This window comes from Notamacropus eugenii, chromosome 1 (assembly GCF_028372415.1).
Source record: "Notamacropus eugenii isolate mMacEug1 chromosome 1, mMacEug1.pri_v2, whole genome shotgun sequence".
Taxonomy (NCBI): Eukaryota; Metazoa; Chordata; class Mammalia; order Diprotodontia; family Macropodidae; genus Notamacropus; species Notamacropus eugenii.
In genome coordinates, this window is record NC_092872.1 from 697905172 (window position 1) to 697929999 (window position 24828).

At 39.3% G+C, this 24828-nt stretch overlaps 2 protein-coding genes across 2 annotated transcripts in view; one reads left to right on the forward strand and one right to left on the reverse strand.

Moving 5' to 3' along the window:
* Positions 1-317: 317 nt before the first annotated feature.
* HSDL1 (hydroxysteroid dehydrogenase like 1) lies at positions 318-24483 on the reverse strand. The gene is made up of 5 exons (XM_072636180.1): positions 24360-24483; positions 9966-10198; positions 4858-5303; positions 4460-4687; positions 318-1827 (listed from the first exon to the last, which is right to left on the reverse strand). Exons 2-5 carry the CDS (start codon positions 10183-10185, stop codon positions 1729-1731), a joined length of 993 nt encoding a protein of 330 aa, XP_072492281.1. The 5' UTR covers positions 10186-10198; positions 24360-24483; the 3' UTR covers positions 318-1728.
* DNAAF1 (dynein axonemal assembly factor 1) overlaps positions 24372-24828 on the forward strand; it is a 38529-nt gene continuing 38072 nt past the window's right edge. The window contains exon 1 of the mRNA XM_072636179.1: positions 24372-24586. The gene's annotated coding sequence lies outside the window, so the exon portion shown is untranslated. The remainder of the gene's footprint in view (positions 24587-24828) is intronic.

Below are 24828 nucleotides of genomic sequence, written 5' to 3' on the forward strand. Positions count from 1 at the left end.
CCCCATATATCCAATCAGTTGCCTGAGGCTATAGAGCACAGAAAGGTTTATCTGTCCAAGGTCACACCCTATAAGTCAGAGCAAGGCTTGCACTCAGGTCTGCTGGTAACAATTTTATTACCATGTACTGTGGGTATATGACTTTTCACCCATATACGCATATATACTTATGTGTACTTATAACTGCATATTATTTCATAAGAAAACAACTCCACAAGAGTCATGATTTGTAAGTAATTTTGTATTTGTGTGTGTGTGTGTGTGTGTGTGTGCTTGATTGCACATTACTTCGTAAGTAAAGAATTCCACAAAAGTCATGATTCTTAAATAATTTTACCAGGCTTACAAATACTCAATATATATCAGCACTGGAGTCACAAAATGAAATGCAGAATTATCAATACGTAAATAATAACAATACCTTACATTTGTATAGAGCTTCACAGTTTTGATAGTACTGGATGGTTCTCACAACAAGTTTTCAAATAAGACACTATGATCTAAACCCAAAACATCACACACGTTTATATTTCAGAAATAACCCTGTCTAAGCAGGTTAGTCATTTTTACTCCAACACAATTGTTCATTTTATTCATGACATTCATTGCACAAACTAAGATTACACTTCTAAATCTGTTATTATTTCATCAGATACAATACATAGTACATAATTATTCCACATTTTAACTACCTCAGCAAAAAGTTTTGTTTATACCAATAAATGCTATTGGAACTGATTATCACATAGAAAATTGTGAGACAATTTTCTTTCTAAAGGGCAAGATTTCATTTAAAAAAAAAAAACACGACACAACACACTGAAAATAATTATTATTATCTAAAAGAATTGTATAAATTAAAAAATGCTTGAAAAACTTTGTAATGTATTTGCAGTTCTGGCAAAGGGTTAGCTCCAAAGTAGGTAAGAACTTAACATAAAGTAATAACTTATACTGCTATGGAAAGTCACAAAACTAGAGAGACCTTTCTTTAGATTGCATTTTTAAATGCTTTTTTTAAATCCCATGAAATTCCCATTCAAAGCCATTTTCCAAAAATTGATTTGCCCATTAGTTATAAAGTTACTCATATAGACCTCACCATTTTCTAAATATGATAAATTTTCAAACCTGTCTAATACAATTCTGTTCTTAGATGGAAAAGCAGCGTTTTCATCAGAAGAGATTCAAACTACAAGATCTACGTAATACAGTACACAAAGGTAGTTGGATTTCTACAGCTAACACCAGTCATTTTCAGCTTCAAAACAGTTCTTAAACACACCTTTTCCAGTTATTTTTTTAATTACAATTCTTTGAAGGAAACACACAACCACTCTTAAAACAAGAAGATTTAAAATGAAAAGACCCAACAAATCAAATTGTGCGTCTATTTCAATTTCAGTTCATCTTGGTTCATAGCACAACACTGACTCACTGACATAAGTTTTTCCAGTAGCTTACATTAAAAAAAAGGAATACCCAATTCTAGGCTTCCGACATCAGTTCTCATCACATAAATATTAACCCCATGCCAACACCTTCAGACAGCTCCCCATCAAATTCTTTAAAAGTACCCTATCAGTTTTATCAATGATGCAACAATAAGGTGCCAGCAAAAGAGTTAAGAGCAAATACACAATTAAAATAAAATGCTGTTCTTCCAATGCTCTGAATACTGTAGGTTCACATAATTTGGCAAGACTTCCTAAGGTGCTATATCCAGGTTCACAATCTATGGGATAAGGCCTCATGACGCAATGAATTGTTGATAATATTTGCTCCCCATGCCCAGAGCCATTCTGGCATGTACTGTGCAAAAAGAAACTAAAAAGAAAAAGGAAGAAAAGTTACTAACAATTATCACTAAAGGTACCAATTAATAAGGCTTCAGATTATTCATCAATTCTTAACAGTCCAAAACACATACAAATACTAATCATATAAAACACTGTAAAACAAAAAGCATTTCCTGAAAATACTGGTTCAATCCTTCAGCTTTTTTTTTAATACTGATGGTCATCTATGATCATCACAACCTAGAACCTGAAACATCAGGGGAATTTCACCTAGTTGAAAAGTTTAATCCTTTATTAACATCCTACTTTGATGTCTCATTATGGTACACTGATGACCCCAAATTATCAAGATTATGCTAACAAAGTATTAAAAATGGCTGATCTGAAGCTGATGAGGCTTCTGGCATGAGTCAGGCATTAGATTGTGTGTCTGTCTTCCTAGGACCAGTTCAGTTAGCTAAGTGCAGAAATATTCTTCACTGAAGATCTGGTGGACTCTAGGGGCAAGAGCAACCCATTAAACCAATTAAGGAAGTAGCCTGCAAATTAATTTTGGCTTCCGGTACAGTCTTCTTTGAACTATGAGGAAATGAAGTACACTGAATGTTTATACCAGCTCCACTACTGCAAGGTCAAAAGACTTGCACATTTCTCTTTAATAAGAGAGGCCATTTTTGTTGAATTCTTTACAAGTTCAAGACTTGACATGTTTTGAGTTTAGTGCATATGTATAACAGGAAAGCTGTGTTTATTTTTCAAATATTATACTTACCACATTACATAAGTACGGTAATTAAAAATTTATATTAAAAATATTTATATATTTTCTTTCAACTGCTTAATAGAAATTCCAAACTTTAATGACACACTCTTTGAGAATCACAGGTACAGAAAAATGGCCAACTACATGAGTCAAGAGCTTACTCACATAATCAAAGCATGAATCCTCAAAAGTATTAAATACTAAAGTAAAATGCTTAATATTCATCCCAGTGATGAAAAACAGAATACATACATCTCCCTCTACTGGATATCTTTTAGGAATGGCTATAAATATCTGGGACCAAGTAGTTGGAAATATGTACAAGTTCAAAATAAAAAAAACCTCCATCCTGCTTTGCCAGCCTGTTCTAACTAAAGTGTGGTTTTGGCTTCAACTCCTAATACGTGGTGGTACCATTTCCTAATTTTTATAATAATTAAGCCTGAGAAAGGTATTTATTAAATTAATTTGTTTTTCAATCAACTCTACCATAGAATGTGTCTGGTATTTTTTTATTAAATATCAAAGATGGAAAGCTAGTAATGAAAAGGCTGCTCTTTTCCTGCCAAACAGCATGTTCTGAGGCTAAAAACTTAAAAATGAAACTTAAAAATTCATTTTACCCACTGAATGTTATTTCCAAATATGTGGAGAAATGCTTTCCAAGGCAATATTAATACTCTGACAGTATCAATATGGTAATAATTCTTCCAGACTCCCTTTCAATCTGCCTTGCAGGCTAAAACCATTTCTCCACTTTTACCTGGACAGCTAACACAGCAGACACAAGACCAGGCTGACACTATAATGCTGAAGCACTAAAAGTTAAATACAAACATGATTGATATGGCTCTTCTAATTTTGCTTCTATTGAGAATATTATATCCACCATAAAAGCTAAAGATATTAGGGATGGAAGAAACAGTTTTAAAGAACTTGGTGCCCTCTTTACCTAAAAGAACCCTGAAAGCATGGTACACTTGCACATACTATGTTAGACAAATGCAAGCCCTTAATACAATCATGCATGTTTCTTTCCCAGTGCTTAAAATATTCAAATTCTCAACTATTTCACTAAACTATTTACAAAGATATCAAAAGATCTAAGTATTTTAAGCATATTCCAATATGTAATTTTGCATTCTTTGCCTCTTAAAATTGTCATAATATATTCTGCAATTTCATCATTAGGCATAAAAGTTTTCAGAAATAAACATTTTACAGGTTTACATTGTTCAGATGATCCTGTAAGCTCCAGTACCCATTTCTATAAGCATTACCAATCTGGAGTTACTAGATTTACCAGTTCGATGCCAATGAAGACACTGAGCAGTTTCTACAATTATACTCAATACTGCAAGAATCTGAGATGTCATTACTATGAGTATTCCTTTCCCTGATGCAGATGACAATCCCTTTATAATTTACAAATAAGTCTTAAGAGTCATTGTGCCCTTTAAAATTCATCACCATGTGGACAAATTAGTGATGAGCCCCTAAAGACAGACAGACTCTCCTTAAGATGGCTGATACTCAGTCAGTCCATCATGAGGCCTACATTCAAAACATTTCCAGCTTTACAGAAACTGCCTGTGTGTGCTACGCCCCCTACACAACAATATGGTATCAAATTAAGATGTGTTTTCTGTTGTCATTTGCATTTATGTAAGTAAGCCCTTCTCATATCCATTTTAATTTTCAACAATTTTAATGCAAATATTACTGAAAGAGAAGCTTCTGTGACAATCAAAAACACTGACGGTGTCAATGTAAAATTAATCAAAACTTCCTGCTTCTCAACATTACCCTTCACTTAAATTTAAAAAAATTTTAGAAATCATTCAAAAAAATTAAGGTTATCCTGACTTAGGTGTGATGATATTCCCAATATTGTTACCTGAATTGAATGAAACCAGTACCCCGTGGTCCTTTTTGAGATTCCAAGAGTAGCAATTGCATGATGAGCATATACTTTCGGTGTTGGCACCAACCAAGAGCAGCCATGTAGAAAGCTACTGCATGCTTTCGAATTTGTAGCTACAGAGAATGGAATTAAACTCTGTACAAAAATTCCTTTAGAAGCATATTCATACTGCAATGCTCTGCTGAAGTGGTCTAAATAAGCCTGTTTAAACAGAAGGAAAAAAAAGAAAACATTTATTTCTCATTTTTCATTATGAGAAGAAGCAGTAGAGTACTCACAGCTGCAGTCAGGACAACAAGGCTTTGCGATCCAATCCAATGATTACAGTGTTACTTTACGCTAGGGCTCTTTTCCCAGCCCCCAATAATCACCTTAGATGCAGAGTATGCAGTCATCTGGGGAGTGGGTTTGCAGCAGGAGCCAGAGGAGATGTTCACAATCGCACCCTTCCTTCTTGCCACCATCCCTGGCAAGACTATGTGGACCATCAAGCTGGCAGCTGCGATGTTCACATCGATAATGTCCCACAGTTTGTCCTCAGAGACTTGAGTAAAATACTGTGGGTAGGGGTAAAACACCCCAACATTATTCACCAAGATTCCAATGTCTCTGTCTTGTAAAGCTTCTCTAATAAGTAAGTAAATTCCACGGCCATTGGAGAAGTCCGCGACTATAATCTCTGTTTCAACTTTGTAGGTCTCAGCTAAGGTTTTAGACAGCTTGAGCAGCTTGTCTTCATTCTGGCAAATGAGGACAATATTGAGACCCCGGCTTGCTAACTCTTCAGCATAGGCTTTTCCAATACCATCTGTGGCACCTGTGTTAGAAAAGCGAAAAGGAAAGAAAACAGAAAAACAGCATCTGAGTATCTTTATCTTGTTGTGTGCAGCATTTGACCCTGGAATCATCAAACAAGGACATCAAAGGAATCATGTAGGTAAAAAGAGAGAATAAGGCCTGAACTTTCATATCTCAAATGATACTGTAAAGTGATGAAGTGTTAGTAAATAAAGGTGGGTCAGTATGATTGTTAAATGCTCACCTGGAACAAAATTATAAAATTTTGATAAAATTTATTTAAAGTTATTTAAAACTGATTGTGTAACACTGAATATTTCTATATTTTTCAATTTTTTTAAAAAACTTCAATAACTCATCCTTGAGTGTGTATATTATAAGGATCTTTCCCATGTTGCAAAAAAGTGACTCTGAATTTTATAACCCCAAATTTCATAAAACTAAAGCAGTAGCCAACAACCATTTCAGAAAAGGAAAGGAATTAGAATAAAAGAGGAAGAATTCAATGAAAAGTAGTACTATGGGAAACAGGACTGAGGACATCCCCTTCACCCCATTCATTCTAGTTCTGCTTCTGTAACCATCTGGCAGCTTAACCTTAAGGAAGGTAACCTTAAGGAAGTTCTTTACCTTCTCTGAGCTCAGTGTTCTCAACTGTAAAATGAGAGAACTGGACAAGGTCATCTCTGAGGTCCTTTCCAGCTTTTATCTTCCATGAAAATATTTTTAAAATGTTTTCTTCTAAAAATGGAGTGGAGGGGGATACATAATAGAGAAAAATATGAGGGGGGTAGAGCCAAGATGGCAGAGTAGAAGGACACACCTCTAGAAGGTCTCCTCCCACAGCCCATAAAAAACCTGTAAAAAATGACTCTAAACAAATTCTAGAGCAGCAGAAGCCACAAAATGACAGGGTGAAACAGATTTTCAGCCCAAGGCAACCTGGAAGGCCAACAGGAAAGGTCCATCGCACCGGGCACAGAGAAGAGCACAGCTCAGCATGGAGCATGCCACGGGCTTCAAGGTGCCACCAGCAAAAGCTGTGGGTCCCAGATTCCTCAACTCACAGAGGCCAAAGACAGCTTCAAAATCAGTAAGAAAGTTCTTTCACTTGGGTGAGAAGGGAATACAGTGGTCTAATCCTGGCCCCAGGCAGTGGCAGCTTCCATTGTTGGAGCCCTGGCCTAAAGCCCCTGGGGGAATTGAGCAACTGATCTGGATATCAACCCTGAGTGGTGGCCCCAGGGTGAGGAGGAGAGCTGGCTGGCTTGGTGGAGCTGGTGGAGGCTCTAGAGAGGGAATCCTGCTCACAGACCAGAGCACAGGCCAGGAGAGGAATAAACATCTCTCCCTTGATTGTGCCACCTTGGAGAAACTGAGAACTTACAGGTCCCCAGAGTATATCCTCTCCTTGACAAAGAACTCAAAAGTCAAGTAACTAGCTGGGGAAATGCCCAAAAAAGGGAAAAAGAATAAGACAACAGAAGGTTACTTTCTTGGTGAGCAGGTATTTTCTTCCATCCTTTCAGATGAGGAGGAACAATTTAGGTCTTCAGAGAAAGATCTAAAAGTCAAGGCTTCTGCATCCAAAACCTCCAAAATAAATATGCAGTGGTCTTAGGCCATGGAAGAGCTCAAAAAGGATTTTGGAAATCAAGTAAGAGAGGTGGAGGAAAAATTGGGAAGAGAAATGAGAGAAATGCAAGAAAATCATGAAAAGCAAGTCAACAGCTTGCTAAAGCTAAAGGAGAGAAAAAAAGTGCTGAAGAAATTAACACCTTTAAAAATAGACTAACTCAAATGGCAAAAAAGGCCCAAAAAGCCAACAAGGAGAATGCTTTAAAGAACAGAATTAGCCAAATGGAAAAGGAGGTCCAAAAGCTCACTGAAGAAAATAGTTCTTTAAAAATTAGAATGGAGCAGATGGAAGCTAATGACCTTATGGGAAACCAAGAAATTACAAAACAAAACCAAAAGAATGAAAAAATAGAAGACAATGTGAAATATCTCACTGAAAAAACAACTGACCTAAAAAATAGATCCAGGAAAGACAATTTAAAAATTATGGGACTACCTGAAAGCCACAATCAAAAAAAGAGACTACACATCATCTTTCATGAAATTATTAAGGAAAACTGCCCTGATATTCTGGAACCAGAGGGTAAAATAAATATTGAAAAGAATTCATCAATCACTTCTTGAAAGAGATCCAAAAAGAAAAACTCCTAGGAATATTGTAGCCAAATCTCAGAGTTCCCAGGTCAAGGAGAAAATATAGCAAGCACCCAAAAAGAGATAATTCAAGTATTGTGGAAATATAATCAGGATAACACAGGATCTGGTAGCTTCTACATTAAGGGATCAAAGGGCCTGGAATACGAAATTCCAGAAGTCAAAGGAGCTAAGATTAAAACCAAAAATCACCCACCCAGCAAAAAAATGGTCATTCAATGAAACAGAGCACTTTCAATCATTCTTGATGAAAAGACCAGAGCTGAATAGAAAATCTGACTTTCAAACACAAGAATGAAGAGAAGCATGAAAAGGTAAACAGCAAAGAGAAATCATAAGGGACTTACTAAAGCTGAACTGCTTACATTCCTACATGGAAAGATAATATTTGTAACTCTTGAAACTTTTCTCAGTATTTGGGTAGTTGGAGAGATTATACACATATATATAGACAGAGGGCACAGGGTGAGGTGAATAGAAAGGGATGATATCTAAATAAATAAAATTAAGGGGTGAGAGAGGAATACATTGGGAGGAAAAAGGGAGAAATGAAATGGGGCAAATTATCTCATAAAAGAAGCAGGAAAAAGCTTTTTCAATGGAAGGGAAAAGGGGAAGGTGAGAGGGAAAAAGTGAAGCTTACTCTCATCACATTTGGCTTAAGGAGAGAAGAACATGCTCACTCAATTTGGTATGAAAATCTATCTTACACTACAGGAAAACAGGGGAGAAGGTGTGAGGGGGATGATCGAAGGGAGGGCAAATGGGAGGAAGGGGTAATTAGAAGTAAATACCTGGGGAGGGACAAGGTCAAAAGAGAGAATAGAATAAATGGGGAGCAGGATAGGATGGAGGGAAATATAGTTAATCTTTCACAGCATGACTTTTATGGAAGTCTTTAGCAAAACCATACATATATAACCTATACTGAATTGCTTGCCTTCTCAGTGGGGATGAGTGGGGAAGGAGGAAGGGAGAGAAGTTAGAACTCAACGAATGTTGAGAATTATTTTTGCATGTAACTGGGAAATAAGAAATACAGGTAATGGGATATAGAAATCTATCTTGCCGTACAAGAAATGAGAGAAGATGGGGATAAGGGAAGGGAGGGGTGTGATAGAAGGGAGGGTAGATTGGGGGAAGGGGTAATCAGAATGCACAGTGTTTTGGGGTGGGGGGAAGGGAGAGATGGGGAGAAAATTTGGAACTCAAAATCTTGTGGAAATGAATGTTGAAAACTAAAAATAAATAAATAAACTGGAAAAAAATAAAGACTTCCAAGAAAGAAAGAAGACAAGGAAGAAATAAAGAGAAAGAAAGAAAGACAGGAGAAAGAAAACAGAGAGGAAGGGAGGAAGGAAAGAAGGAAGAAGAAAGAAATTCACTTGTTTGGCAAGTTATGTTGATCAGATTAACTGAATAATTAACTACCATTATTATTTGTAATTCTGCTTTGTCCTCAGACCATACACAATGATTTTTCAAAAATAATGTAGCACATTCAGTCATTTGCTTTTAGAGCAAAAAGGTTTTTTATATATAAATAAGTATATTTATATATAAATAAAATGAAAACATTTCACAATAAAAATAAAGAAGCTTTTATTCTTACAGGTTTGTATCAGTTTTCTATAGGTTTTAGTCAGACTTTTATGATTTTCAATGCATTCTCTTTTGCTCCAATGCATAACTTTTCTTATTCTGGCTGCATTGATTTTGTTTGTGCAAAAGAGTTTTGCATTTGTAGTCAAAGGACCTGGGTTCACAATCCAACTCTTGCACTTACCACCTATATTATATATCCAATTCATGTAATCTTAATCTTAGTTTTAAGTATCATTAATAAAATGAGATGATTGAATTTCATTACCTCAAAAAAAAAAAAAAGGAAAATATGCATATAAATACACATGGCTTTTTAAATAGTATTTTCCTATGAAAGTACCAAAATGAGTTCAAAATAGCCTTCTAAATAAGAAAGAAAAGGGCTTGACTCGATTTCATTGGTCTAGGGCAGACAGAAACAGATCAAATTAACTTAGAAAACCACAAATCAATGTTCTGTACATTGTAGTGCATTTTAATTAATTTTGTTAAATATTTCCCAATTACATTTTAATCTGGTTCTGGTCACTTGGGAGTGAGTTTGACACCTCTGGCAGAGAGAACTCCTGGTAAGCAAATTCCCTTTACCAATGAGATTGATCCTTCCTCTGCATTTTATGGTTTCAAAGTTCTCCAGAAACCTGAGAAGAGTTAAGCAGCTTGCCCTGGGTCAAACAGACAACAGTATGTCTGAAACAGAACTTGAACTTATGTTTTCCTGACTTTAAGGCAGCTCTCAACCCATTATGTCATATTTAAATAATACATCTAATTTAAAATTAGATATTAAATAACTACTTGGATTTTAAATGGAAGTCAAAGTAATGATAATTGAGTTTCTTACCACTGACAACTGCCCATCTTCCATACTGCTTAATGAGATCTGCTCTGCTCACCAATCTAGGGATGAAATGCAATCTGATCAAGCTGTAAAAGTCACATATGAGGGTGATGCTTTTTCTGGCAGTGTACCAAGCTCCGACCAAAGCTAAAGCTTCCATGTAGCAATTGCAAGACCGGGCAATTTCCCTGTATAAGAGGTAGAAACTGTCAACAGCAGCCATGGCTAACAGAACCCTGAAAAAAGAAAAAAAAAAGAAAAATGGTATCAATAAGGAGTACTTCTGCCTGATAAATAAATGCCGTATATGTTTCAAACTAGAAAGACATCTCTGCTTCATGGGGAAAATGAAAATGTGATTCTTCAGCATGAAAGTAACAATGACTTTTTTAAGATGAACCTAGCCCATGCAGCCAGTTCATTTAGGGTCTGATTGCTTCATAATTAGTCTTTAAAATGTTTTTCCTTCCTCAGAAGTAAAATCATTTTCAGTTACTTAAGACTGAAAGAGCAAAGCCTACTGCAGCACCCCTTCTCCCCAAAACAACGAAGGGATAAGGACCCTTGGTCGGGAGTTTGGCATGAGGAAGAGGAAAGGGGTAGTTACCCTCATTAGAAAAATTGTACAAACCCAGTGCAATTTTTATTTATTTGATGAAATGGCATTATTCTTTAAATAGTGAAGGCAATATTATTAATGAAAATAACTCACAAATTATATTTCATTTTAAGGCTAACAAAGGCCCTTTCTCACAAGAACCCTAAGAGAGCCGTGGTACAACTGCTACTGACCCCAAACAGAAGAAAAGTTGACAAGATTTATCAAGGTCACCAAGTAAGTCTCAGAGCAAAGATGCGGCCCCTAAGTCTCTTCCAACTTAAAATTTAGCCCTGTTTTCATTCCCATTCCCACCCCTCATCCAAAAGTGGTAGATTTGGAGTCAAAGGGCCTGAGTTCTAATCCCAGATTCACATCTACCTGTGTGATATGAGGCAAGTCACTTAACCACTTTGAGTTTTAAGATCTTTTTCTGTAAAATCAGAGGCAAGGGTAGGTGCTGAGGTCTCTTCAAGCTTTAAAACCTATGACCCACAATTCAATAATCTCCAAAAGTACATCTGTAAATATATATATTTATATATATATGTATATATATATATGTATATATATATACATATATATATCTGAACAGTCATCTAAAGAGTTTATTTCAGAACAAAAGCATAATTAAAATCATACTTAGAATTGAACACCTAATCAGTTCCAGGTCATGTGAGAAACAAACTGGCAGATTAGACATTTTCTCCTATCTCTATGACTTCTCAAATGTCCCCAAAACAAAAATTATGCTTCAAAGAGAAAGCAACTGCAGCTGTTTCAATGGTCTAGGACCCTCAAAATTCAAAAGAAGGTAAAATAGAAACTCCCCAAACCCAGGAACTGATACTCACTGACCCAGCCTAAGCTCATTCAGCACCTCTCTTGTACCTCCCATGCTACAGTAGAAGACTCAAGGACATGACTTAGGCTTAAAACAAAACCCACTCCTATCACATCTCCTCCATGTTTCCAGTGCAATGGAGGCCTGGGCTCCAAGCTATAGAAATTTACTTGGGCCTTGACAGCCAACTTGGCTACAACCCTTCAGAAGCAAGAGCTGCTGAAGGCTGCAACCTGAACGTACTAGCGCTACAACGACTTCTGGTACCAAAGGGTGGGACAGGTCACCAGGACAGGACACTGTGCATATGGTAATCTATACAGCACTTTACCAAGCCTATGGGAAAGAGCAGAGCACCCAGCTAGGGCCAGTTCTGACCACCTAAAAGTCTCTTGGGGCAGAGACCTAGGCTGGTACCATAAATTGCCCAGTGTGGGAAGAGGCTGAGACACTTGAGATTCAGACACAAGGAAATCACAACTAAAAGGGAAGAATTAGAAGTCAGGAAATGAGTGATAAAAATAAAGAGGTGGGAATGAGTGAAAGTACCAAAGATTTCAGAAAAAAAAAAACCTCAAAGACTTTGAAACATAAACAGGAAACACCAGTAACAAGAGAAGGAAATATGGCCTCCAGATCTCCTAACAAATTCAGGCATTTATGAATACATACTGCAAAACAAAAGAAAACAATCCAACACCTAAGACAGAAGACTAGAATTTGAGGAGAACATGGAGCACACACACACTGTTCCTGAATGGTTTAAAAGAGAAATGAGAATTATGAGAACAGAATTTATGTCTTACACAGCAAAAATAATGAGCAAAATCAAAAAACTGTAATTTGCGATGGCAAGTCTTACCAACAAAACAAAAGAAAGAACAGACTAGGAATGCAAACAGACAATGTAAAGAACAATCTAGAAGAACAGAAGAAAAAAGAAATAACATTAAAAGAAAATATGTTCATTATGCAAGCAAAACATATTGATCTTAAAGACAACCTATTGATCTTAGAAACAACCTAAGGATGATAAGTTTCCTAAAAGAATATAATTAAGACAAAATTCTTAATACCATAATGAAGGAAATAACAGAAGAGAACTGCCCATAACTTGTGAACAAAGAAAATGAAATCCAATTGAAAGAATTCAGATTGTCTCCAGAAAAAAAATCCAAAGCTGCAAACTCCAAAACACCTAGTGGTTAAATTTAATAATTCAATTCAGAAACTACAAGTTCTGAGCCATCAGGAGGAAAGACCTTCAATCACAAAGGAAAGAATATTTGAATAATGCAAACCAATTCTGTGTCCAAAAGAAAAAGGAGGAGGGAATACAATAATGTGTTCCAAAGAGCAATGGAGCTGAGAATGCAGCTCAGGGTGACCATACAGGACAAATGATGGATGTTTAATAATAAAGAAGAATCTGAAACACTCATAGCAAGAAAACCAGACTTGAAGAGATTACATGGTTTTTGAACACACCAAAAAAACCAGAAATGCAGGAGTGAAAAAATGCAGCAGCAAAAGGGTCACAACAGAAAGACTTCCAAGCGTACACAAGAAGACAGGCTAAGGTAGAAATCTAGTAAAGATAACAGTAAAGAGGTAGACAGAACATTATGAAGAGAACTTAGTGACACCCTACAAGTGAATACCACTTTTGTGGATCTACATTACAGCATGAGAGGGTACATAAAATAAGTTGGGGGGGGAGAGGAAATAGGGGGATGGTGAGAGGATGTGATGCACCTGGGTCTTTTCAAGGGCTAGCAGTGAGAGGAAGGAGACCTCTCTGGTCTCTGAAAGAGAAGAGTCAACAGAGAAGTAGGAGAGGAGGAGAGAAAAATGAAAAGGAGGCGGAAAAGGACATCTTACTTTGGGGGTGGGAGGGGATTTCACTGATGAATACTCCTATGGATGAAGAGGGATAGTCATTGAGGAAGATGAGGATCTTACTCTGGATGAGACCTGAAAGATTTGGTGCTTGAAAAGTCCACTTGGGAGTGTGGGGAGGGGGAAGAATTTGGGACATCTGGGGAAAACTGGCACCTGGAAGAATGGGAGAGCATGAACAAGAAAGATTTCCAGGTAAAACTGGCAGGGAGGGAGGTGAATCAGAAAGGGTATAAGTCAGTGGTACGGGAGGGACTCTACTACGGAGTAGTATCTTCTCTGATACTGTCTTGGGAACGAGGCACAATGGAAAAGGGAAATGCATGGTGTAAGTTCTATAGGGCAGTGACAGATAATGCCTAGAAAGGAGAACCTAAATGGATACCCTGGAAGCACTGATGGCATGAAGAACAGAGAGAAAATAAAGGGACCAGATGATGACAGCAGTTATGAATCAGAGAATAAGAGTCTAGAGTAAGCAAAAAGAGAAAATGAACAAGAAGAGAGAAATCCTTTTTGGAAAGGGGTGCAAAAAATGAAATTGTAAAAACCAATGAACAGGGGGAGAGGATCATCCTTGAAAAGAAGGAAAAACACTTCTTTCTTAAAGAAAGGAGGTTTTGGAGAGATGAAAGAAAATATAAACCTAACTCATAACTTTAAATGTGGATGAATTAAACAATCCAATAAAATGAAAAAGGTGACAGATTAGATAAGAAAACAAAATCCTACAACTTGTTGCTTACAAGAAATGTTTTATTTTGAGTTTGAAGGGACCTTTGACACCATCTAGTCCAACCCACACCATACAGAATCTCCTCTACAACAGCTCCAATCACTGGTCATTTAGCCTTTGACTGAAGAACTCTGGGAGCATAGCACTATCTATCCTAAAACAGCCTATTCTACTTGAATAATTCTAATTGTCTAGAAGTTTTTCTTACCTCAGGGCCAAATCTGCCTCAAGAGGTAACTTCTAACAGTAACTCCTGGTTCTTCCCTCTGGAGCTGAACAGATCAAGTCAAATCTTTCTTTAAATACATAAAAACAGCTATCACAGATCTTGGGTCTTTTTCAGGTTAAACAAGTCCAGATCTTTCAGAAGATTTTCAAATGACATGGTTTCAAGACATTTCACCATCCAGGCCCACTTTCTAGCTTGCCAATGTCCTTTCCAGAACTGAGCACAAGTACAGGTGAGAAGGGCAGAATATAGAGTGGCTATGGAGTAGTGGTTGAGGTGCTCACGTTAAAGGTAAGACTTGTTTTCAAATCCCTCTTGGGATTTATCCATTAACCATGTTGGGGGGAAAAAAGCAAGTAAAATAAACAAGGTGAAAAACATATTTTTCAATCTGCACTCAGAGTTCTTCCATTCTCTCTGGAGGAGGATAGCATTTTTTTTTATCATGGGTCCTCTGGAATTGTCTTGAAATGCTGTCTTGATCAGAGTAACTAAATTTTTCACAGTTGATCATCCTTACAATATTGCTAATTACTATGTACAGTGTTCTCCTGATCCTGCTTACTTCAATTTGCATCAGTTCATATGTCTTCAAAGGTTTTTATGAAACCATCTTGCTCATCATTTCTTATGGCACAATAGTATTCCATCACGATCATAGACCACAACTCGTTCAGTCATTCCCCAAATGATATAGTTTCCACTTCTGTGCCACCACAAAAAGAGCTGCTATAAATATTTCTGTATAACTAGGTCCTCTTCCCTTTTCTTTCATTTCTTTTAGGATACAGAACAGAGAATGTTATGAATCTTTTGCAATAAATGCAGAGGGACATTCACTCTCCCTACTATTATTTGATGTAGTTATGGAAATGCCAGTAATAGCTACAAGAGGAAGAAATTAAAGGAATAAATAAATCCCTATTTGCTGATGATATGACAGTTTACTTGGAAAACCCCAGAAAATCAGCAGAGATAGCAACTGAGACAATTAATAGCTTCAGCAAAGTTGCAGGCTACAAAAGAAATCCTCAAAAATCAAAGGCATTTCTATATAATAACAAACACAAGAAGCAATAATAGAAAGGGAAATACAATTCCAAATAACTATAAAATATCTCAAAAGCAACATTCCAAAACACACAGAAGACTTATGCAGTATCATTTACAAAGTACTCCTTAAAGAAATAAAGAACAACCTAAATAAAAAATATTCAGTGTTCACAGCTAGGCTGTGTTAATGTAACAAAAATGACAATACTACCAAAATTAATTTGCATTTTAAATGCTATTCCAATCAAATTACCGAGAGGATACTTTATAGAATTTGATAAAATAACAGCTCAATTAATTTGAGAAACAAGGGAAATTATTTGAAGAAGTCAGAACAAAGGGGAAATAGCACTTCCAAACCCCAAACTATATTATAAAGCAGCAGTCATCAAAACCATCTTGTATTGGTTAAAGTCTAGGGAGAAACCAATGAAACAAACTAGGCAAAGGAGATTCAGAAAACAGAACTCAATAACCCAGTGTCTGACAAAATGCAAAATATAAATTACCTAGGAAAAACTCCATATTTGATAAAAACTGTTAGGAAAACTGGAAAGCAGTCTATCAGAAATTGGGCTTAGACCAACAACTTATACACTCCCCAATATATTTTAAATGGATACATGACCTGAATATTAAAGATCATATATAAAATTATTGGAAAAGAAACAAATCATTTACCTCTCACAGTCACAGGTAGCATATACAGTCTTAACCAAGCAAGAGATAAGGCAATTAAAGGATAAAATAGATAATCTTGATTTCTTAAAACTGAAAAGCTTCTGCACAGACAACATTACTATATCTAAGAAAAGAAGAGAAGTGGCTGAATGGGGGGTAAAATCTTTGTTATCAAATATTATGGTGTCTTGCATTTTTAATTCTTTCATATCTGTCTACAAGCTCCTTCACAGTACAAAACTGTATTTTTTTTCTGTTTCACTATGACCCCTAAACACATAGAAGTGCTCACTAAATCAAATTATGCAAATATACACAAAATTAGTGGTTAAAGAAATAACACAGCAGTTGAATCCTGAACATATTCTGGAATGAACTATATGAAAAAAGATATTTATTCATATGATTTAGAGTTGGTAGAACTCTTAAGAGAACAACTAATTCAACCTCATTTGCGTGGTGATTTTTTTCTCAGTCCTCCACTCTTCTTAGCTTCTCTTAAGCTTTTTGATACTGCTAACTACCTCATCCTCCTCTCAGATATCCTAATACTGTTCTCTTCTGGGGCCTCTACCTCGTGCTCGACTGTTCCCTAGCAGTCTACAAGTGAATCCTAGAGAGATGGGCTGAACACTTCCATAGTGTTCCCAACAGACTATCATCAATGCTGAGGCCGCTGACCATTTACCTCAGTTTGAAGTCAATCCCTCCTTGGCTGAAGTTCCAACTGCAGAAGAGGTTTTGAGGGCCATTAGGCTGCTTTCATGTGGCAAAGCACCTGGTACTGATTCTATTCCAGCTGAGATTTACAAGATAGGAGCACCACTGCTCATACAAAAGCTGACTGAAATTTTCCAGGTTATATGGCAAGAGGAGGTTATCCCCCAGGGATTCAAAGATGCCTCCACTGTCCATCTCTTATAAAGGTAAAGGGAATAGATTGTCCTGCAACAATTACAGGAGGGTCTCCTTTCAGTCACTGCAGGCAAAATTCTTACTAAAGACCTCCTTAATAGGCTGATCCTTCACCTGGAAGATGGTCATATACCTGAGAGCCAGTGTGGCTTAAGAAAGGGCTGAGGAACAGTCGATATAGTGTTTGCTGCCCGACATCTCCAGGAGAAATTCCAGGAGCAGAACAGAGGTCTGTACACAACGTTTGTAGATCTGAGCAAGGCCTTTGATACTGTTAGTCATGACAGCTTATGGAAAATTATGTCAAAATGTGGTTTTCCAGAGAAGTTCATCAGCATTGTACGTCAATTTCATGATGACATGTTTGTCCGGGTTCTGAATAGCAGACAATGCTCTCGTGCCTTCCCAGTCACCAATGGAGTGAAACAGGGTTGTATGCTTGCTCCCATGCTTTTTAGCATGATGTTTTCAGCCATGCTGTCAAATGAGGATGAACACAGCATCAAGGTCAACTACCAAACTAATGGTAAGTTCTTCAATTTGAAAAGGCTACAAGCCAAGACCAAAGTAGAGGGAGTGCTGGTGCATGATTTTCTGTTTGCAGATGATTGTGCATTCAATGCAGCCTCTGAAGCTGAGCTGGAACAAAGTATTGATCAATTCTCTGCTGCCTGTGCTAATTTTGGCCTAATAATTAACACCAAGAAAACACAGGTACTCCATCAGCCACCACCACAACATCCATACATGGAACCATCAGTTGCAGCAAATGGAAAAATTTTGAATGCTGTGGGTAATTTCACTTACCTTGGTCGTGTACTTCCCAAGGATGTACACGCTGACAATGAGGTTGATGCATGCATTATGAGAGCTAGCTCAGTGTTTGGGAGAGAAAAAGTATTAGACTGACTACCAAACTGAAGGTCTACAGAGCCACTGTGCTGACCTCATTGTTGTATGCTTGTGAAACACAGACAGTCTATCAGGGCCATACCAGGAAAACTGAATCACTTCCATTTGAACTGTCTTAGGAAGATCCTGAGGATCACCTGGCACGATAAGGTACCAGACACTGAAGTCCTTGCTTGAGCTGAACTGCCAAGTATTCAAATTATGCTTCAGAGAGTGCAACTCCGATGGGCTGGCCATACAAAATGTACACTTGCCAAAAAGACTATTTTATGGAGAACTTACATGAGGCAGGCAATCACATGGTGGTCAGAAGATGCGATACAAAGACACTCTCCAGTTCTCTCTCAAGAACTTTGGATTTGACTGTATAATATGGGAGACACTGGCACATGCTCAGCATGGCATACCCACATCAGAAAGAGTGCTGTGCTCTATGAGCAAAGCAGAATTGAGACAGCGCAAAGTAAACATAGGATACGCAAATTTAAGTACGGACCCCAAACATTCACACAGACTATCTGTGCCCAACCTGTGGTAGAGCAATCTGAGCTCATATTGGTCTGATCAGCCACAGTGAAACTTCACTTTTATCATGGTGATGTCATTTTGGTCCTCTTTGAGAACGAAGGACAACAACCAACCAACAAGTGAATCCCAGGTTTCTGTTCCAGGCCCTCTTCTTTTCTTTCTTTACAATCTCTCTTGGTTATCTCATCATTCCCAAGGGTTCAATTATCATCTCCCTGCAGATGACTTCTACAATCTACATACCCAGTTCTCATTGAGTTCTTGAGTTCTAGTTCGATATTATTTACTAACTGCTGTATAGTTCCACCTTGATGGGCCAGAAGAATCTCAAAGTCAGCAGAAGGTTCAACATGGAATTTATTATTTTTCTCTCAATCTAACAACTCTTCTTCTTAACTTCCCTATTTCTGTTGAGGGCATGAGCAATATTCCACAGTCACTTAGTTTTACAACCTTAGGGTCGTACTGAACTCTTCACTCTCATTCACCTTGGCCCCCCAGTATCAGAGGGTCTCTACTAGAATCTCAGGGATAAAAAGCTCTACAGAGAATCTTATAAGAGAAATTCCCAATTTACAGGTTTGACTGTCATTTGTAACTATAATTGTTTTCCCATGGAAATATGGGATGACAAGTTTCCCTTAAAACATAGTTGTTTTTATTTGAATTAGAATAGTATTACAAGTAATAACTAGTAGTAGTAGTAGTAGTAGTAGTTAGCATTTTTATAGAATCTTAAAACTTGGAACTTTACAAATATTATCTCACTTGAATCTCACAATAACCCTGAGAAGTAGATGCTATTATTATCATCTCCATTTTATTGATAGAAAGAAGTGATATAAGACAGTTAAATGCATAAATTCATTTGCATAAATGAAGATTTGCCCAGGGTTACATGGATAGCATGTGTCTGAATGTGAACTCAGATCTTCCTGACTCCAGGTTCAGCACTTCTACAGTACCACTTAGCAGCTTATAGAATTCAACTACCATGTGTAATATCGTTTCTGTGGGAAAAAATATGTTCAGATTGCCAGCTAGAAACAACCTAACAATCAGTGTTGAGTGGATCTATGAACTGAGTCAAATGCTGGGGAAAACTGTATGAGAAAAATTATGCTGCTGTTCATATCCTCTGTCCATCAATGCCTCCCTCCCAAGAGTGAACACCAGGCACAGAGAACATTTTAAGATTTCCAAAGTGTTTTGCATAAAATATCTCATTTGCTCTTCAAAACCACCCTGTGAGGTAGCTGTTAGAGGCTTCTATCATACCTCTTTTCTTCACTAAGGAAACTGGAGTTGTAAGACGATAAGGACTTGAGCAGGGTCATCCAGCTCAAGACTCCAAGTTGGACTCAGCCACCTAATTCCAGTAAGATTCCCTATCAAAGCTAAGCCTTTCATACAGCAGCATATGCTGAGAAATTAAAACTTGATCTTAATCAAAAATAAATATCCATCATGTCAAAATCCTGGAATAACACATACTTTTACTAGGATAAAAGGCAAGACTCCTTCCTCACAGACAACACTGTTTTAGTTTCTTTGCAAAGATAATGTAGTAACTTAGCATTATGTCATATGGTAAAAGAACAAGAGAAAATCCTGGTCACTAATACAATATAGTTGCATTAAGTGAGTAGTATTTTTGTTTTGCTTTCTGGTCTATGCTATGAAAATAGCACACAGTCAAATAATTTACAGAAGATGAAAAAAATTATTAATACCAAACCAAGCATGATAAATAAAAAGGTTTTTTTTTTAAAGAAAAAAACTTATGATTTAATAGAATTGAACTTAGTAGAATTTAGACCTCAGAGATGCTGTGCAGGCCCCTCATTTTACAGATGAGTAATCTAAAGACCAGCTAGAGAAAAGGAATGACTTGCCAAAGATCACACAACTAGTTAGTAGCAGAACTTAGTTACAAGAACCCAGTTCACTGGTCTTTCTATCACACTCTCCACAGGTTATTTTTTTCCCTTACACAGGGAGCAATATAGAACTGTATTTCCCCACATTTACAGGTTACATCAATAGAGAAAATATAAGGATCATGACAAAGTCTCCAGGTGGGAAAGCCAAATTTCCTAGAATCCCATTACTCCCAGCTTGTTGGTTACCTGACTATCTCTTAGCTGAGCAAAGTATAAAGCAGATAAAGTCAATACAAAATCGTGTGGGACAAAGTTCTGGAGAAAGAACACTGAACAAATTCATCATACTAAGAGTAGTGAAAAAAAGTGAATAGCAAAGAGGCCAAGAAGGAAAAGGGGAGTAAACGATGACTATTAAAAAAACTTTTTAAAACTTGTATTAAACTGAAGAAATCTGGAAAGGAATTGATGGCCTCATCTGTCAAACTCCTCATTTACAAGAGAACAAAAGAAAAGGAAAAAAGGGGACCTTAACTATCCCAATAAAAATTATTACAGATGGTAAGGAACTGAAGAGAAGAAAAATTGTCAATATAATAATATTTTTTAGAATTCTTAAATAACTAGAACCTTCAACTGTGTTCAGAATGGTGAGTTTTAAATGTACTTGAATGGATGTGAAAAGGTAAGTTTCAAGGCTGAAAAATAAATAAACCAGGAAAAGGAGGTAAGGCAACCATATCAAGAACGAGGAATAAACTGTATTTCTTCCTGTATCCACACTAAAGGACTGCCTCACTTATTGTGCAAGGAGGGGAAGCTACCACCTCCCCAGGAAACCCATTCCACTTTGGGTTAGCTTCTCCTGACATCAAACCTAAATATGCCTCTTTATAACTTCCATCCACTGCTCCTGGTTCTGACCTCCTGGGCCAAGCAGAACAAATCTACCCCCTCCCCCTCCACATGCCAGCCTTCAAATAACTAAACACAGCGATCCTGGCTTACCTGCACCTTCTCTTCTCCAGGATCATTTCCTCCTATACTGTGACATGAACCTAAGGCCTGTAACCTTCCTCCTTGTCCTCCTCTGCAGGCTCTACAACCTATCAGTGTCCTACTTAAATTGAACAATACATTCCAGATGAAGCCTGACACTGGCAGAGTATAAGAGGACCGTCACCTCCGTAGTCTTGAAGGCCAAATTACTTTTCATGCAGCCCACGATGGCAGTAGCTTTTTTGGCTGCTACGGAACAGTGCTGGGTCCTATTTGAGTCTGCAGTCCACTAATACTCTCAGATCTTTTTCAGCACATCTTGTACTTATGAAGCTGAAAATTTAATTTCAGCTTATTAGATTCAGTCTAATGTTCTGGCCTGCCAAGATGACCTCCGATTCTGACTATGACATCTAATGTGTTAACTATTCCTCCCAACTCTCTGTCATTTGCAGTGATGAGCATGCCTTCTATGCCTGTAACCAAACTATTGATAAACATGACAAAAAGCACAGGGCCAAACAGATTCCTGGTTTTTCCCACTGGAGATCCCAGTTGACAACAACTCATCTACCCTATTAGTCTAGCCATCCCATCAGTTCTGAATGCCTCTTCCTCTATTATTATGTAATCCATACTTCATCTTCTCCACAAAATACTATGATATACTTAATCATTTTGCTAAATTTGCTAAAATTTAGAAGTTTATATCCACAGTATTCTCCTCTGCTAATTTAGCAATCCTATAAAAAAGAAAAAAGGCAATGAGAGAAGACTGGCTCGATCTATTCTTGATGAAGTCGTCTTTGTAAGTCATCCATTATTTTCCCAGATGTTTCCTAATAATCTCTTTAATTATCTACTCTAGTATGTCCCCAGAAATCAGTCATTTTAGCCATCTTATAGTTTGAAGATGATGTCTTCTTCCCTTCTTCAAAACTGACAAACATTTGCTATTCTCCAGTCTTGCGGCATCTTTGCTGCATGTGACCTTAGCCCTCATCCCCGCCCCCCCCACGCTTCTCTTGGCCTATAGAAATCCTATCCTGTGCCCCACATCCTTCCCAAAGCCTTCCCTTATCAGTCCAGTCCCTAAGTTGTAGTCCTCCCAAAACTGGTCTGTGACAACCATTTGGAGTTAACAGAATTGCAGGATTAGAAGGCGAAGGAACTAGAGAGGTCACCTATGTGACCATACAGAGATCTGAGTTCTTAGAAGCCTTCCAGTCCAACACCCTCATTTTACAGAGGAAACTGAGGCTCAAGGGGAATGGGAACATGACCACTAGTTCTTGTAAATACTACTACTATAAGCTGGGACTCAAACTCAGCTCCTCTTATTCCACATTCCTTACTTTAAATAAACATCCCTATGCTTCTTGAAATGTTTCATGCCTTATCTCTCCAACTAGACCAAAGAGTTCCTTTCGGCCAGGGAACCACATCTTTTATTTCTTTTGTTGCTTCCCTTATCACGTAGTACAGTGCTCTCTGTACATGATAAACAAGTCAATAAATATATTCAATGACTAAACTTAAATATTACTGGATGAGGAATGCTGCAAGAAGGTCCTAATCATTTTGGTCATTTTGCCAACCTTTGTGTGAGAACAAACTTATGATGCTGGGGAAAAAAAGTCCTTGGTACATCCTGTCTTACTGAGGCTTCTTCATTTCCCTTTGCCAAATTTTAATGTACCAGTGACTGGGGAAGGTTATTTATTTAGTGGAAAGAGTAACAGAACCAGAGGTGTGAGATCTGGATTCCAGTCTAGGGGCAGACACCCACAAAACCTCTGAGGCCAGTCCTTTATTTCTCTAGTTTTCTCTATTTGTGACACTGAGTTAAAATAATAATCGTAATTTTTCCATCCAAAGTCATGCTGTGAAAACAATTGCGGTAATAAATACTACATATGAATAATAATAAATACTATACATGAATATGTCTAATTAAGGTGCTGCCTATTTCTCACCATTGGGCCTGCACAAAACCTCATACTGAAACTTATTTACAAGATCTTACAAGAAATGCCACCCTGGTGCATCAGAATCCTTTCCTCTTTTTATCCTTACAAGCTATTTTAACCTACAAAACGCTCCATATAAAAATATTTTTCATTAAGCAAAGACTTACAAAGAGAAGCCAACCTCCCAGGTGCAGCCCAGAGCCTGAGTCCTTTCAGAACATGGAATTAAGGGGGGAGCTGCTTCTGGGATGGGACTGGAAGGAGGGAGGGAGGGCTGGGGCCTAGCTGCAGGAGCTGCTGGGACGGAGGGACGTGGGAGCAGGGAGGGCACGGGCCTCTCTTCGGGGGTAAAGTCGGGCTGGGGCTGGCAGAGACACCGAATAGGGGAGGAAGGGGCAGGACCGGTTATGACGGATGGAGGGGTGAGGAGGGATCCCGGGGGAAGGGGCCGGGGGGCTCAGGAGGAGGGCACAGGCCCCGCAGTCGGGCACAGGCCCCGCAGGCACCAGCCTGTGCGGTCCTTGGGGGGGCAGGGGGCAGGGGGCGCGGCTGTGAGGGAGGGCATAGAGCTGGTACCTGCAGCGGGAGGGAAGCGCTGTCGGATTCTGGAGATGAGAGCCTGTGGGAAGGAGGGGGCACCGGGCCTGGGTCTGAAAGGAGGGGACCCTAGCGGGGGAGGGGGCGATGGGAGGAGGGGGGCTCCTAGAGAGGGGGAGATGAGGCCGGAACCCAGGGGAGAGGGGGCTGGGGAATGAGGGGAGGCCTCGGGACGGGCTCAGGAAAGGGGAGAAGGAGGCACGGATGAGGATGGGGCGGATGGGGCTGGGGGGGCACCCTCAGGCCGGGGACTGGGGGGGGGCTCGGCGGGGGGAGGGCTCAGTGAAGGACCCGGGCTCTGGGGGGATGGGGGAGGGGGCAGAGGGCGGGGACCGGAGGAAGGCTCGGGAGAGGATGGAGGGAGTCGGGGGGGCCCCCTAAGACCAGGAGGGAGGGGCTGTGGCTGGGGAGGAGGGAAGGGACCCAGCATGGGGGGAGGGGAAGATTCGGGAGAGGCCGGGGTGGGGAGGGGGCGGGGCGCCCCGAGGGCAGAGGCCGTGGGGGGCGGGGGGGGAGGGCGGGGGCCCCAGGCCCGGGTCGCCGCGGGCCCTACCTGCGGACGCCAGGGGCCAGTCCAGCAGCCGCTCCCGCCAGTCCAGCCGCTGCGCCACGCCCAGCCGCGCCGCACCCCCCACGTGACCGCGGCCTGCGCGGGGCGGAACCGTTGGCCACGCTAGGCCGCGTGGGGCGCGCGGCCGCCGCGGTTGCCTTGGCGACGGGGGAAGCGTTAGGGCGCAGCTGCGGCCGAGCCGGCTCTGCGGGCGGAGACCTCCCAACAAGGTTAGGCCCGCCCGGGGTGGGGCGCCCAGGGGGTCCCCTGGGAGGGGGCTTTGGACCCGCACCCGAACCCGGGGACCCCTCCAGGAGAAGTCATTGGTGGAGGGGGAGAAGCACTAGGGCTGAATCCCCGTTTTTTGTTTTCACCGTCACTGTCTCATCTCGGACGAGTCTGTTCGCTTCCCCGGGCCTCAGTTTCCCCATCTGTAAAATAAGGGGGAGAGGGTTGCTCTCCAAGGTCTGTT